Source organism: Toxotes jaculatrix, chromosome 5 (genome assembly GCF_017976425.1).
Source record: "Toxotes jaculatrix isolate fToxJac2 chromosome 5, fToxJac2.pri, whole genome shotgun sequence".
Lineage (NCBI taxonomy): Eukaryota > Metazoa > Chordata > Actinopteri > Toxotidae > Toxotes > Toxotes jaculatrix.
The window spans coordinates 24,684,138-24,701,501 of NC_054398.1; the positions used below are offsets into that span (position 1 = coordinate 24,684,138).

Genomic DNA, 17,364 nt, shown 5'->3' on the forward strand with positions numbered 1-17,364 from the left:
GAGAGCAGGGAAAGAAAACCAATGCTCATGCTAATTCTATTCTTGCATGTATATTCTGTTTGGCTGATGGCACTGTAGTTCACATTTAAATTATTTAGGTAACTGTTTCTGTCCACTCAAAAGTCAAGAGAGATTTTATGTTAATGATTGAATGATTATTATGTGTTCAAAGAGTGGTTTGGTGTTAGAAAAGCTGTAAAAAATGTGATCTCTCTCTTAACTCTTTGTTTGAGCAAATACGGGATGCTAACAAGCTGATGTTTAGCAGGTATAATGTTTACTAGTTCACCTTAGTTTAGCATATCAGCTTATTTGCATTTGCTAATTAGCACTAAATGTAAATCAGGTCAACAGTTTTAAGTATTTGGTCATAAACCAAAATAATGGACAAATTAAAATGTTGACCCGATAACAGCATTAAAGGGAAACTGAGGAGATCATTAAAGTTATTGTAATTAAACCTGAGGTGGACATGAATGTCTACACACATATTTCATGGTAATCCATCCCATGGTTGTCAAGTTACATCACTTAATATTACAATTCTCAACCTCATGGTGGCACTAGAGGAAAAGCCAATCAATCACCAAAGTCATTAGGATTCATCCTCTGATGACCATGAATGTCATAAAATTTCAAATTATTCCAGTTGGTATTGAAATGTTGCAGTCTCGCCCAAAGTGGTGGACAGACAGATGCTAGCATGGATAAAAATGTCAATGTGCTTACTTAATTAATCACCACATTTATGATAATTTTGCTTTAAAACACTTTAAAGGCCAATACTGTTTTGAAAACAAGTACTCCATTCATTAAATTAGTCTTTCATATGACAGAGAAGAAAAAAAATACACATTTTGGTGAAAACAAGCCACCGTGGTCTCATGAGGTGAGGAAGTGGGAAGTGAAAGAGGAAACTGGTCTGTCAGCACCTGTCTGTATGTTCACAGGAGATGCTAAGTTAAACAGAGAACAGAGAGCTGTAGCAGCTGATGGTGATTGTGAGTGATTCAGGGTTTTTGTGATCAGGGGTTTTATTTTTTGTTTTTTGACATTTCTCGATGTCAGATTGGCTTCAGAGGTGGAAAACAGCTCAGTCTGTGTAGTCAATCAACCATTTCTGTGGTGAATCTAGTAGTAAATTTCTTGTGAAAATATGGCCGATCGACTAAAAAGATGGCAACGCAAAAAGACTGGGCCTAAAACACCTGTGAGATACTATCAGTTATCCTTCTATCCAATTACCATCCTGAATGAGGAGCACAGGATACAGGTCAGTGTTTGCAAAAGTAGTTACTCTCCTTAACATCTGGCCTCATATTCAGCCTCTCCTTCGCTGTGATCTTATCATCTGCAGACCAACCAAGTGACAGTTACATTCACTAATTTCATATTTTAAATCAGTGAGCTAAACAGTCTCTTCTTTGCTTTTCTGAAGGTCACACTTACAGATTTGATAAGAGCTATTATCATAACTTGGCATGATTTATGTCAGTGATGTTCTTGCAAGTGAGCATAATAACGTGTGTGTGTCTCTGTGTATCTTTGTGTTAATATCGGGTCAGCAGTGAACGAATCAGCGATGTCACCATCTGGCTGGAAGAATGCCTCCTTCTTCGTGAAGTATGACGATAAGTGATACTTTCGCTCATGAGACTGACTTTATGGCGCTCTGCATGTCTGCTATGTGTGAAGTCAGAAAAGTTCAATTTTGCCTTGGGGTCAAAGATGAGGATAAAAAAACCCAAACATATACCTTCAAACTGGGATCAACTGACAAAACACATGATGGATGTGGCTGCAGATGTGTACTACGTTCATGGAGCAGTATGTAACACCAGACTGATACAATACATTGAAGAAAACATTTTTTTTGTGGCAAATTAAAAACCTTTATTGTCTAAAAACAAGTCAATATAGTTTTTTGATATTTTAGACCATACAAATATGTAACGATGTTGAAAAAAGCCTGGATTACTTTAAATTATTGTTTTTTTTCTCTGTAGTCTGGTGTACGATGTTTGACATTAGCTTTGGAGTAGGTCTTTACTCTGAGTGCTGTTACAGTCCAAAGACTCTCTCTTGAATTTCCATTATTACATTTTCAAAAACACACAGGTACCAAATTAAAGAACAATCTTGATGGAACACATGCTGATGGGAGTGGTCCACAGACGGGCAGGAGGGCTTACTCAATGGTTTAATTACTATTTACTATGAAAATGAAGTGAGTTATATACATTGAAATTCATAGTCACAGCTTATACAACTGGAAATACACCATAGTAACATTTTATGATATTGTTTTCCTTTTGAATGTACAGGATTTATTTTATTCATTGTAATATATTGTGGTATTGTAAAGTTTTATTTTTTTTACAAATGGTCTCTTACACATTCAGACTTCTTCACGACTTCTTTGTTGTCCCCTCAACATGCATTTGTTTTGTGGAATAAACTCAGATATTTTTTTATGATTTGTCAGTTGTAAAATTTGGGTTAATTTTGAAAAACAGTTAAGATCATGATGAGCTTGTTTTGAAATAGGGGTAAAGCAAGCAATCAGTTTATACAGACCGTTAAGTACTTGGCGTTCCCCATTCTGTGCTGCTGTTTTGATTTTGTGATGGTAAACACGGAGCCGGTCACAGATGGTGGATTACCTAGCCTACCTGTTGAATTCTTCATGAACTGACCCTGACTTTGGTAACACAATGCCATTCGGACGTCACAAGTTTACCCCTCCCAGAACCTCTGATGGAAAGTTAAGGCAGATTGGTTTTCACTATGTCACAGAGACAGAAGCTCTTAGCCAATGGGAATGAGCCAGAACTGGCATGAATGAGCAAATCAGTGATTTGATGCTGCTGCTGATTCTTCACACTCATCCCCTTGGGAAAAAATGCTTTGGGAACAAGTCTTTCAAACAGTGACAATGATGTCATGCTATCCAGATGTTGTCATTGGGAGACATGGTTATTATTCTGAGATGGAAATTAAGGAAAGTCAAATGGCTCAAATGGATCAAATGGCTCCATTTATCTGTATAAGCCATAGATAACCATCACCTGACAGCAGCTCTCCTCAGGGCTCTTCATTTTAGTGTCTTTCAGCTCATTGTTTTGGTTTTGCAGTCGGCAACCTCTGCTCTCGTTAACCTTGTTTCTGCAGCAGGAAACTGATTTCAGCAAACAGACCTGAGAAATCCACTGTACTCTAGCAGACAGAAAAAAGTTAGCGGGAAACTAGACAACGTATGTGATTAGAATGTATCAAATTTAACTGATAAAGAGCCAGACATTTTTCTCAGGAGCTGGCTTGAAAGAGATTGAACGTTGGACTTACATTCATCAGGTGGCCAAAAACACGACTCCAAATTGTTTTTTAATTGCCCCCATTCATCTCTAAAATGAAAAATGAACACACAGACAGCCAGTTCCATCCATGAATACTAATATAATGAATATGATAAGCTTTATAACACAAGCTATCATGAGCGTCAAGGTGCACAAATATTTATTCTGTCCAGTTTAATGGAAGAATGTGACACTGAAAGCAGGGCCATGGGCCAACTAAGTATAAAACCGTCTCTATAAATAAGTGATTAATAAAGGGGTATTTTATTACTATTGCTACCAATAGTATATGAAGAGTGACATTCATGGGAGTGAAGTCAGGTCAGTTATATGAACTTTCATGAATGGCAACAGAAAACCTTTTAAGTTTGTGCATCACAGAAATTCAAATAAAGGGGTAGCATCCTCCCACTGTTATCCAATCCTATGATGTACAGTATTTATATTCACATTAACTATTTCTAGCATCATAATTACACACTAAACTCTTTAACTAACAAAGCCTGAGTGTGTGCTATTGTCTTGAAAAGCTCTTTTTTCACCCAAAGCAAACAAAGTGCGCTATTTCATGTGTCGCTTGAAAAAACAGAAAAGCCTGTGTGCTGTGATCGTTGCTGTGCAGGTCAAACCTGCTTTGATAAAGCAAACCAAAACAATGAGTGGTGAGGCAACAGTGATGCTCACTGTAACAGCCTTGATGCAGTCTTCTGTGTGTGTGTGTGTGTGTGTTTTTTTTTCTCCAGTGAAGACGGGTGTCAAAATGAAACTGCAAGGCCATGAGAAGTGCTGATGACTGGAGTTTGAATGGGCGAAATGAGAATCAAAACACTAGATGGTGATAAATGCTATCTGCTCCCACCATGTTGTGTCTTGTCTGAGTCAAAGTGTTCTAGCCTTTAACTGTGGGTTACTCCAAAATGCTTTTTTTTCTCTTACCCAAGGAATTCTTTGGCTGTCCATTTTCTTTCATACAGCAACCGACCACAGAAATGTCCTGTAACCTCATGTACCGCAGAGTAGGTGCAGCTGTTGGTACTAGTCCAGACATAGGTCACGTTCTGATGCTCTTATCTTTCATTACCCCTCTGCTACTGCTACCACTTACCATTCTGTGAGCTGTTATTATCTCTGCACCATTATATGATTATTACAGACCCAAGGACCAACAGTTGGAACCGTCATTTATTTAAACACTGTGGCCAGAATTGTTGTGGTGTTTCCCTCAGATGTTCTGTTAATTAAAGATGCCATGTGGAGTTTCCTAATGAAAAAATAAAAGGTATTTTTGCATTCACTGTTAGTCACCAAAATAATTTGTGTGTATCGTAGAGGTCTAGCAATGGAAATGTGATGAATGGCTTTCCTTCCTCATAAAACATTTAAAAAAGTCCATTTATCTTAAAAGTTTGAAACCTGCATTGTTTAGATTCATGTTTACCAACAAACAGTCCTCTTCTTTTCTGTTGTTTCTGTATGTGGGTTATTCACAATATGTGTAATATACAGGTGACCTGTCCAAGATGTATCCTGCCTCATATGCATGGATGGACTCCAGCCCCCTGTAACCCTGCAAAGGATAAATGATAGAGATAAAGTTAAAAGGATGGACATCTTCCACATCTTGACATCATCAAGATATGTTTTAAAATACATGTAAAAAAAAATTAAAATCACTTTAAAATGTTTTTTTTTTTTTCAGAACAAAATTCTGAGGTCTTGCCCAGTCCAGAAGGCACGCACAAACAATGTGACAGGTAGTGACACCTGAGGCCACCCCACCAGGACATTCACCACACACACTCAAACACACACACGGCTCATTTTCAACAACATAATGGTGGTAATGTGGCTCTGGCTCACCTCTGGCGCTGGTTGGCTGGAGGTGGAAGTTTTCAAAGAGAAGATTAACCGCAGTACAGCCTCCTCTCCTCTCAGTAGGAGCTGTCCTGTGACACAAGGCCAAGAAAAAGTCATGAGACCCACAGAGCACATCACAGCGCTAACACCAGCCCTCGGCCAAGTGCTCCCTTTATGGTTTGTTTTATCCCTTTAGGCACCATGTGGGTGGGTCCTACCTTGCATAACAGTACATTGAGTCAGTCAGTAATTTGGATCGTCTAAATTGTATATGTGGTATACTTAAGAGAGGTGGAGACAGATGAAAACAGCTCCAAATATTGTTAAATCTCAAGATTCCATTCAAGACTCACATTCTCTAGAATAGACTAAAAACCCTTTGATGCTGTGTATGAAAATGTTTTACAGTCAATATGATAAACTATTTGTTATCAAGCTAAAAACAAGGCTGTCAGTTCCTAAAAAGTTGACAGCAACCACCTGAACCAACACTGATGGTATGTTATTATATTTGAATGAAAACAGCAGAGTGGATCTCTTTACATAGACTGTGTCCCAGCACAAAATAACCAATTTTTAACTTGAGACATTCTTTGTACATTTCTAGTATTCAGTTTTCATTGCTAGCCCTGTGGGGAAATGCTGTCCTCAGCATGTGACTGTAGTAGCTGCAAAGAGGACGCGTGCAGATTTAACCTTGAAAACACTGTATAAACTATGTAATCCCACGTGCATGATTGAGAAAACAGATAACTGGAAAGAAGTACCTAAATTATGAATAAAAGTTAGAGTACCTGTTACTGTAACTCACTGAACCTGGGGTAAACTATTCGCAGCCCCCAGCTTGTTAGGGCGAATTCTGATTACAGTAATCCCACAGTCATTTGAAGCAGATTTGAAGGTCACACTGGCAGAGTAATGATAACTTAGACAGGCAATCCAAATCTGTGTCACAGTGTAACCACATCGCTACTGTTTTCATCCCACTGAAGGAGAGGGGATCACAGTTAGGAAGGTGCTGAGGATGAACTGGGTGAACTGCATATGAACAAGTGCTGTGAAGGTATAAAACTGTGAAGAAGCAGTATGAGATGTTTGGTTGTGTGAGTAAGAATTTGATTTGGTAGCACATAACTACAAGAATGCAACATAAAAATGATTAGGCTTACAATGGCATTCGTGCAGGATTAGCTTGCTTAAATATTTCCCCCCTCACGTGCACTTAATATGTTTAAACTACCATCAGGTTTACATACAAGTCGCCTCACTCACAGAAGCTTATAATCTGGCTCAGTGCATTGAGAAGAATCATCCATTTTCCAGCTCTGGGGTTTGGAATGTCAGCTTGAGTTCATGCATGGAACATATTTTATTTTTGGTTTTTAGATTTTAGGTTTCTGTGATTACTTACAATGATTAAATGCAACACTTGGATTAAACCACATCTACAAAAGAGACAAATGTATGCGTTCCAGCACGAAAGCATAATTTTAAAATGTATTTTAGGCATCATTAAGAAATCTGTGGCTTGCAACCTATACATTCAGAATGTGCAGTGAGAGAAGGATGAAGAGTAGTTGGGGTAGTGCTAATTTTTCCCCCCAATCCCTTCTTTCATTAAAGCCCCCAGATGGAAATGATAGGCTTGATAGGCCCAATGGCTGCCAAGATAATGGCTACAGACGAGTAACAGAAAACCCTTGACAGTGTAAACACGCAGCTACTATCCAAACCGCTGCTGCGTTTGGGCCAGAGCCGCCATTGACTGGCGTAATCTGCTGTATAAATCTGCAGCTTGGCCCTGTCTGGCTGCTGTCTGGGTTCCGTGCGCTTGGACAAAAGCGACGGACACCTTGCCCACTGACAAAGGGCCTGGCCCTAATCGGAGTGGACAAGGCTTGCTGATGGAGCCTTTTTGAGCAATTGAACTTGGTCAATGAATCTTAGAGGACCTAATGAAACATAAGGGACAGGCAGTTTGACTCCAACAACGAGGGCAGCACCAAACTGTCCTGTTTCTGCCCATCAGACTCAGCACTGAAGTTGTGCTTTGACCCATAATGACCTTTATGAAAGCACATCTGTGCCAAACCTGTGAAGATTCAGATGGTGTTGACCTTGTGGGCCACATAAGTGTTGTAGGTGTGATGCCTTTCATTGTCACTGCGGAATTCAGTTTTGACCTTTGAAGGAAAAATTAGTCTGATCTGGCGCCATTCTGCTGTTTTGTTTTTGTCGTGGAACATCACAAGAACGGAGAACAGGCCTTAGAGTGTTTCCAGACCAAACAGTTTGGGATGGAGGACACGCTGTTCTTCTTTGAAACTCTGAGGAAGGAGACTGGGTTCCTTTTAGAAAGCCCTCGGGAATGTGTATGGGAAAACCTGTGTGGGCCACTGGAATCTCCTCAAAGAGACAGAGTACAGCACGAGTGCAGAGCCTTCACCACGGGAGAGAGGAACCGGTCTTTGTGATCAGAAATGCCATGGAAAAAGTGTGCATTGTTTACAGCCCAACACATTTTTGTTCTTCTGGTCCTGTGCTTCACCTACAAGGTCATAGGCTCACTGACCCCTTCTATCTGGCTGCCCAAAATTCCCACACAAGTCCATGACACTACATTTTATTTTCACAAAGAAGTGTTGCATCCAAACAGCTCTGCTGTTCTCAGATTCCTTTTAGCATGAAAGTTTAACACTACTTGATCAATACAAGGGTGGAATTGTTACAACTTTTGTGGCCGAGCAATGACACTCTGACTTATAGGTTTTTAACCTGACAGTTGCAATTTAGTTATTTCTATCTATAATGTACTAGAATATAACATAGTATTGTAATATATAAAATAAAAATAAATAGAAATGAATATCAGGATGTTAATAAATGGGAACTGCTAGGACACATTTGATGATGATATTTCATCAAACGTGTGCTTTTGCCTTTTGCACAGTTTGTCCCTTGCGAGCTAACATAGGTCACAGCGTTGTTTCCATAGAGACTGAAGTATCTCCCAGACGCGAAAGGATCTTCTCGACTTGTTCCTCATGCTAGAAAATTCAAAATTAGCTTTCACATGTTGAACAGCATAATGTTCAGACAAACGGCGTGTACCGGTATTTGCCATCACTAATAGCAACGCAGGTTAACGTTGGGACGTCAAATTGTGGAAATGTGAACGTAAACGTTAACTTCCAACGTCTCGCTAAGGTTTTAAAATCATGACGGATGCAAATGACCTGTGTGAAACAGTCATGCGGGAGCCGAGTAATGTGGTCAGCTGTGATACTGATGAAATTAAAGAAGCGCAGGAGAGCTTTTCATTTCACGAAGACATGGTAAGTCTGTGAGGCCTTTGCTGAGGCCTGAGCACTGAAATAAGTTTATCAAGTTAACATTTATTAACGTTAACTGGACAAGTGATGTTCGCAGCAAGCTAAATGTAGCAAGAAGCAGCTATGTCGGGTGGTGTATTGTGGGGTTTTGTGGGCTTTACGTATTATATTATCCGTATTTATGCATTTAGGAATGTTTTATGTTCAAGACTTTGTGTGTTCTGTGATTCACCTGGCTGCAAGTAAAAATTTACCCGAGGAAAATACAGTGAAAGGTGAAAGCTGAAAGTTAGCTAACTCACCTGGGGTTAGCTGGGCAGCTCCGGTTGGCACAGGCAGTGCCTTATTTTAGAAAAGTTAGAATGTGTTTGTAAAGCTATTAAGAAAATTGTGCAGATTAATCTGGAGGCCCCCTGAGACCACAGACAGGATTAGTGGCATAGATAATGGATGGCTTATGGACGACTGGGGAGGATTCTGTACTCAAAATAGTCTGACCTAACTCAAGCCTAATTATTTATCACACTGACCAAATCATGCTATCATTTACTTTTGTATTCAGTTAGTCAGTGGTTCTTTCTTCAGTGGAAAACTGTAAATGAAGGAGTGTAAATTTTGTGATGAGACCAAGATGACTGATTTTCTGACAACAGGTCTCAGATGATATTCCAGCATCTCTACTCAGCTACTTTGAAACCTCAAAAAGCAGAGCAGCGGTTTGTGAGAGATTCATCCTTGAGGAACTTGAAGGTATGAAAACATCTTAAATAACTAGAACATTATGAAGCTTGTTTATAATTCTAAAGGCTCTTCTTTCTTGTGATTAAAACATTATATTAATGTTTCTGTATTGACAGAATGGTTGTTAAATGAGAGATGTATGATGGTCAGCTGTTTACAATAAAGCAAGGGACTTCCAATGATCCCACCAGAGTGACTTAGACCACTTATAGTTTAATAACACTTGCCTTTTCTCTGAATTGCATCTCAAACTTCACTGCACCACATTACACTGAGGACATGATGAGCTTGTCTACTGAACTTGAGAAGGACATGATGAAACCGAATAACCTGGTAAATGTCTCACTTTACGATCGAGTCTCTTTCTGTATGACTCATCTAAACTACAGTTGGTTCACAAGCTGTGCAAAACTAGTCTAAGTTTGTGTTGTTTTTTTTCTGGTACAGGTTTCTTGTGAAACAGAAAATGAGGAAAACAACTCTTCCGCTGACGGTCACCTCTTCCCTGTGCTCACAGGGACAGAAGCACTTTTCACTCACAGTGTGTCTGTGTGTCCCAACAATGAAGGTACTGTACATGTTTAGAAAAATGAAGTGAAAATGCTTGATGCGGTGTTGTGTAAACCCAACAGAGTGACACAGTTTGCAGGATGTTTGTTACAAATTCAACAGCACATCTCCTGAAATTTTGTGAATTGAAAAGTTGTACACATAGTGAAGCTTGGCTTTATGTAAGCCACAGTAAAAGGTTATGAAGGTAATCTTTAGTATATTTTTCATGTGCATATTTCCCAGGTGAAAGCAAGTAATGGCAAATGTAATATTGCAGTTAACTGCAACATTACTCTGCACTGCACTGAAACATCATTGGTAATTGAAAAGTTGCCCACAAGAGGGCACTGTTGTCCCATTTTTAGACTCACTCATGACTGTAGTGTAATGCAGTAATAATGAAAATGTACATAATCCCTCCTTTTGAACAGAGAACGGAGCAGAGAGGGTTATATTTTACTAGTGTAAGCCTAAAGCTGATGGAAATGCTCTAATTAAATTTGAATCTTGGAAGACATATACATACGCACACGCCCCCACCACTTCTTTATGCATTATTTTTGAGGTAGTTTCACTGCACACGGGATGACATGCTCAAAGGGAGACTACAAAGACACAAACACATGTTTTTTCCTCATTTCTTGCTGAACTACTACATTTTTGTACTTGCCACAGATGAGTATATGGGGTGTGAGAAGAGTCTGGAATTCCAAGAGGGGACCCTTAAGAGCTCAATAAAAGAGGATGAGATAAAGAAAAGCAGTGAATACCAGAGAGAACACATAGAGAAACGACATTGTGAGGAGAAACAGGAGCAAAGGAGACAAAGAGAAAGAGATTTCCAGGAGGAGCTGAGGAAGATAATGGAGGCAGAGAAGGTGAATTATGTGGCACTCCCTTTCCTCAACATGGTTACTTGTCATAATAATTCTTAATATAGTAGATGCAGATGTTTTGTAACTATTTCTCCCACTTTGTAGGGATGTATCTCATATATGAGGTACATCAATAGAAGCCAGTACTTCTAGTATATCTAATAATATATGTATTGATTATGGAAACAGGCAGCCTGAAGAAACTGCTGGCTTTCTCAAGTGCTCTTGAGAAGGATAGTGCCTCCCTGCCTTTTCAGGAAATTCCATGCTATTGTGGGAGAGGGCATCCAAAAGAATCAAATTTAAACTCTGTCATAATGAATGCCATTGTTATTATTATTATTTTTTTTTTAAATTATTGCTTTCTGTATCTTGCAGCTGCGTCAGAAGGAACTTGAGTTGATGGAGAAAAGAGCTCAGGAGAAACTTGAACATGAGCTGCTGCTTCAGCAGGTATGTGACATTTTCTACCCAATGTCGAACCAAAGACAGGAGCTCCCGGTTAAGGATTCCCAAGTTATGTTAATAATCATCTGAATTCATCATTATGTCAACAACTTGGAGTCAGCACAGTGAGAGCTTGTGAAGGAACTAGTGTCCTTTTAGGGGACTCTTGACTTCACAAATTACACTGGCCTCAAATACCAGATTAATACAGCCAATATGTAGCGGTGATTGTTCCATATTCATATTTAGCCGAATAGTATTTGGTTTGTTTGTAATTTTCCTTTCCATGTGGATTGTTTTCTTTACTTGCCATGAAATGTAATGGAATGAGTCTTGCTTTGTTGTAATGCTAGTGCCTGTCTTTACCGATCAGGAGGTGATCAGCAGCTTACAGAAACGAGTGGAGGAAGAGAGGAAGATGGTGAAGGAGGAGCAGGAAAGAATAAAGGAAGAGAGGAAGAGGAAAAGGAAGGAGGAGGAAGAGAAGAGGAAGAAAGAGGAGGACAAGAGGAAAAGGGAAGTGGAAAAAATGAGAGCGATGGAAAGGAAAAGGATGGAGGACGAGATGAGAATGAAGAAAGAGGAAGAGGAAAAGATAAAATTAGCAGAAATGAGACTCAGAGAGGAGCAGAGGAAAAAGGAGGAAGAGGAAAAGAGGAGAATGGAGAGGGAGGAAAAGAGGAAAAAAGAAGAGGAAAAAATCAAGGTAGAGGAAGACATGAGGAAGAAGGAAGAAGAGAGAAAAATAAAAGAAATACTACTTAAGGAAGTAGAGAAGAAGAGACAGATGGAAGCGGAGGGGGAAAGAAGGAAGGAAAATGAGGATAAAATAAAGGAGAAGGAGAGGAATGGGGAAAGAGAGGAGGAGGAAACAAGGAAAAAGGAAGAAGAGGAAAAAATGATAGAGGTGGCAAGCAAGATGGAGGACAACAAAAGGAGAAAAAATGAAGAAGAAATAGGACTTGAGGAGGGGAGAAACAGTGATGGCAAAAATAATAGAAGAGGGGAAGAGGTGAAGATGAAGCAGGAGGAAATGAGGAAAGAGGAGGAAACAGGAAAGTCTGAGATAGAGAAGATGATTGTGGTGGAACAGATGAAGAGAAATGAAAATAGAATGGAAAATAGAGAAACAGAAGACATACAACTCAAGGAAGACAAAGAAAAAAGAAAGACAAGTGTAGAGGGGAGACTCAGTATGGAATGTAAAGATATGAGGACGGAAGAAGAGAAAAAAACAAAAGAGGAAGAGCGGAGGAAATGGCAGGAGGAAGAAATGAGGCAACAGGAAGAACAAGAAAGCAGTAATATGGAAGAAGAAATAAGACTCAAAAAAGAGAAGGAATGGAATAAAGCATATGAAGCAGAAAACAGAAAGATAGAACATGAGAGAAATGCAAAGGATAAAGAAAAGATTAATTCACCTCAGGAGGAGGTGAAGAGCCAGCAAGAGAAGGATGATATGAGAAAAATGGAAGATGGGAGAAGAAATGTAGAGTCAGACAAGATGCAGATTAAGGAAGGCATGAGAAATAATGAAGAAGAAAACATAAAGACAGAAGAAAAAAGACTCAAAGAAGAGGAGGAAAGAAACAAGATTTTAGTGCAGGGTACTGACAAGGAGGAGAGGCTGATGAGAGCAAAAGAGCCGCAAGAGAGGAAAAGAGAAAATGACACCGTGAAAACTCCAAACGAGAGCAGGAATAATGAGAACACCAGAAACTCCTCGAGCTCACAACTAGAAGACAGCACCACTCTGACCTCCTCAAGCCCTGGTCCTTTAGATAGTGAGTCCACAGCCAGTCCCACCAGCTCTGAAACTGTAGAACAGTATGACCTAAACAAGGACATCAGCCTGACCTCCAGATATCAAACTAAGGACCCACAAGATGCAACAGTAAGGCCTCGCACTTCTCCCGGCTCTTTTCCCATGTGTCTCCCAGAGCACACAGAGCAGAAGAGACTGTCTTGGATGAAAGACTGCATCCCATGGTCCAAACTGTCTCTCCAGAACAAGAGGAAACAAAAAGGACGTGTCCGTAGTCGAAGTGGAGTGAGGAGGGCTGCTGAGGCCGGCAGTCTGCCACCTCTCTGCCCACACACTCTGCTTCAGTCCGTAGGCTGCAAATCCCTGCAAGAGGTAAAACCAGTCAGCCATGATAAAGACATCGGTGACGCTTTGTATTAGCAGTAACCCATTTCCTTATTTGATATTTAATATAATTATGAAATACCCCTGTGCCCTGTCACACATGCCAATTTAACCTCTCAAAGCTGAGTAAAATCCCTGCCACCTGAAGCGAACACTGGCTTTCTTTCAGGTAACCACGGTAACCCTGGAGGACTTACCTGGCTGTAGCTTATCCACTCTCGCTCAGTGTACTCACCTTCAGTCCCTCACCTTAAGACGCTGTGGCCTTAAATCTCTGGAAGGCATCAGTCAGTTAACACAGCTCTGCTACATCGATGTACAGGTGAATATTCAGTCAATATGTAATGAATTACTGCTGCTATGTTGCATGTTTTGTTTTTAATTTATTTTGTTTTTTCTTAGGAAAATGACATCTCATTCGTGGACTGTGAAAACATGACCAGTTTACGAGTTCTTCGACTTGGCCACAACAAGTTAACGTCCATCCACGGTTTAAGTGGAGCTGAAAATTTGGACGTTCTTGACCTGTCACACAACTCCATCACCCGCATCGGTGAGAACTTTAAAATTCATTAAACACGTTATTAAACATTAATTTGATGCCAAGAATATTTGTCGAATAAAGATAAAAGTGTAAAAAATGCAGCTTGAGATGAAACTCAAGACTGAACTCTGGGCAAGTCTGCAATAAGCCACAAGAGGGCAGCCTCTCTCTTCTTTTTATCTCTTTTCCTTTCAGTCCTGGGCTTCATTCACTGCTACCTGAGGTGAAATGTGATTTATTTACTAGACACAACCTGGGCTGTGAGCCATGGGGCTAAAGTCATAAATAGATATTAGCCAGGCAAGAGGTTAAACGCATTAAATTGTACATTCAGCAGCTGTAACACTTTGTCATGACTTACCCCTAAAATTGTACATACAGGTGCGGGCGTTTAGACTGTCTTATTTCAAATAAAGTTTTACACATGCTTATGATTTGCTTACAGCTCATATGCAGACTCATCCTGATCTGTTTTCCTTTCTGATTAAGTGGCTTTTCTTTTTTCATCTCACCCCTAGCTGGTCTGGAGTCTATGAGAAGACTGCAGAAATTGTCAGTGGATCACAACCAGCTGATCAGCACCAAAGGACTGAGGGATGTTTACACCCTCCTTCACCTGGACTGCTCACACAACCACCTGCCAAGAGTGGAGGGTCTGGAGAACAGTGCTCTGCTCCAGACATTGGACCTAAGAGCAAACAGCCTCACTGAGGTAAAAAAACAAAAACAAAAACAGCAACAGCTGATCACTGAAAGCGCTGGATCTGATGTCACTGATCAGAAACTGATCTGGATGTTTGAGGGAGATGAGGGACTCAAAAGGTTTTATAGAATTAAGCTCACATCATTCTGTTCTCATCTTGTGGGTATGGAAAAAATGTGTGTGTAGGGATGTAGGGATTTCCTATGGAAAGTCAGGAAAAGAAGAGAATATTGGAAAAACACTTTGTTTAATGTCTTTTTCTTTTCCATCTTTTGTGTTCTGCATATAACTTGTGGTTCTTTTAATTTTTATATCAAGATGCAGACACAAAAATATAACATTCCCTTTATTGGTGTTAAAATCACAAACAGAAATTTAATTTCAGACATGGACAGCTTTGTGCAGCTAGTCAGAATAATGTAAGTGTTAAAAACACACATGAGCTGATTTATTTATTTGAAACTCTACGGGAGGAAGCCAGTTTGGGGGCTCACGTTATCACCTTGAACAGATCATAGTTGAACTAATGATCTTCTCAAAGCCATAGGCGTTGACCTACCTTTAATTTCACAGCCTCTTAAGGAAGTTTTTGTCACCTGTGCAAAAATAACAAAAACAAAATGTTAAAAAAAAAAAAAAAAAAATTTTTCATGCAGCCTGCAACCAGCTCCCTGTGACCCTGTGCAGGACAAGGGGTTTAAATGTATGGGTGAAGTAAAGAAACAGCACTTTCCTTAACAACATTTTCCTTAAGCCTGCATGTTGAACAAAGTTTCAGAAACATTAAACTGAAGCATGAAGTGGGTTCTTCAGTCATACAGGTTTCAATGGGCTCAGCATAAACAAGGTGTGCCTGTGACAGCTGAGAGACAGTAATGGATGTTATTAGTTACACCTGTGAGCTTTCTCCTTGATGAGCTTCACACTGACACACGTAGATGACTATAAACACAGCAGGACTAAAACAACTGACACTGATTGACGGGGACATTCAGTTGTCGCTGGACCAGTAGCAGCATTAAGTGTTACCAGTGTTATCTGACATCTTCATCCCGTTTGTCCGTCAGCCCCCTGGTCTTAACAACCACATCCTCCTCAGAGAGCTGCATCTAGACGACAACAGCATCTCCTCGCTGCAGGGCCTCGTTGTCTGCTGGCTTCCCCTCATGCACCACTTCTCAGTGGCTCAAAACAGGTATATTCCACCAGTCATGCTTGATATGTGTGTTTGCATAGGGTCTGTTATGTGTTAGGAACACAATGGAGAAAATAATACATACTGCAGCTTTTGGCTTTTCTCTTCAGTAATTTCAAAATTAGAACTCAGCTAATTTTTCAGTGACTCGTGCAACATTAACAACTTGAAAAGCAGTCACATAATTTGGAAATATTTTTGTGTTTAACTGCAACATGAATGCTAGATGTAATGTAACTTTCAAATGGGTTACAACACATCCCTGTCTTTCCTAGAATTACCCTCCTGCCCTCCATGTCTGATTTTGTGTCCCTTGCAAATCTGGATCTTCGATTCAACTGCATGTCAGGTAACATGTTGTCTTGATCGAACACATTATGTTAATCTCATTTCCTCATCAGAAAGGCATACCGGCTTCTACTGTGTATGTAATGACGACAAATTCAAAACCAGTGTTGTTTAATTTTCTTTTTTGTTGGCTTTATTTCATCTAATGATTTTACATTTTATTGATTTGAATTTGCTTTGGTTTTTAAAAACACTCTATAAATAAAGATTATTATTACTACTACTATTATTATGTGACACTCGCATACTGAAAATGCCGTTTTCAGTCCTGACTACATTCCATGTGTATGCTCACAGACCTTCTCCCTTTCTAGTCCCGTACTCCCACTCAGCCGCAGATTGATTTCACTTAACAGAAGTAGTTACAATAGCTATAAATCTATATGGACCAAACCATGAACATTTATGGTTCCATCGTTTTATATTATGTTGCTGCATTAATATTGGCTGTATGCTGGCTGTCCCAGTATAGTGAATGACTCCATGGAAATAACATGCATAAGTGTCTATTTACGTCTCTATTTATTTCATCCAGTTGATATAGCTCCACAGAACCAGCTGAGACACTGGTGAAACTGAGGAACAGACTGAAAAACAGACACTGACATGGCAAAGTTGTTTTTCTGCTTCTCTTTCAGAACTGCAGAATGTGTGTGAGAGTCTGGAGGGATGTCAGTTCCTGCGAGAGGTCCACCTCACCGGGAATCCTCTTCAGCAGGAAAGTGGCTGGAGGTAAGGTGAAGTCCGGATGGAGGAGATAGAACAAATGACATGGTCTACTGTTTTTTTCCAGGAACTAAATATTTAGTTATTCTGCTTTTAGGACACTTAGAGCAGGAATGCTGTTTTAAAGTGAAATTTACGTACTAGTAATTTTCTGGATAGCTGTTCACGTATGACTTTAGCATGTTCGCTTCTGTAATACCCGCCACACAGTTTCTAATCAAGATAGTATAATTAGAAAATTCGATGGTTCTTTCTGGAAATTCTTTGGGAAGAAGTTTCAGTTTCAGCTTGCTTTGCTCTGAAATATCACTCGCTGTGATGGATGTTCAAAGGAACATACCAGTGAAAATCCACTATTTCTCTATCACAAATTCAGTCTGTTGGCTCAGGTAGTCTAAACATTCCAGCAGAACATAGGCCTTCCTCTCCACTTCCCAGGATTAGCACTGTGATCCGCGCCTGCTATTAGATTACTGCAACGTGCCACCGCCATCCGTGTGTACGTACGTCACGCGCAGTGCCTGTAATTCCCAAAATAT

General features: G+C 39.9%; 1 protein-coding gene across 1 annotated transcript in view; it reads left to right on the forward strand.

Moving 5' to 3' along the window:
• The first annotated feature begins 8,293 nt into the window (after nt 1-8,293).
• The window catches only part of lrriq1 (leucine-rich repeats and IQ motif containing 1), a 30,222-nt gene continuing 21,151 nt past the window's right edge, over nt 8,294-17,364 (forward strand). Inside the window, exons 1-14 of the mRNA XM_041039177.1 lie at nt 8,294-8,548; nt 9,199-9,297; nt 9,539-9,619; nt 9,734-9,854; nt 10,514-10,716; nt 11,092-11,166; nt 11,534-12,511; nt 12,560-13,297; nt 13,479-13,631; nt 13,712-13,862; nt 14,372-14,565; nt 15,624-15,751; nt 16,027-16,100; nt 16,738-16,831. Of these exons, the coding sequence (XP_040895111.1) occupies nt 8,432-8,548; nt 9,199-9,297; nt 9,539-9,619; nt 9,734-9,854; nt 10,514-10,716; nt 11,092-11,166; nt 11,534-12,511; nt 12,560-13,297; nt 13,479-13,631; nt 13,712-13,862; nt 14,372-14,565; nt 15,624-15,751; nt 16,027-16,100; nt 16,738-16,831 (3,206 nt within the window). The 5' untranslated portion in view covers nt 8,294-8,431. The remainder of the gene's footprint in view (nt 8,549-9,198; nt 9,298-9,538; nt 9,620-9,733; nt 9,855-10,513; nt 10,717-11,091; nt 11,167-11,533; nt 12,512-12,559; nt 13,298-13,478; nt 13,632-13,711; nt 13,863-14,371; nt 14,566-15,623; nt 15,752-16,026; nt 16,101-16,737; nt 16,832-17,364) is intronic.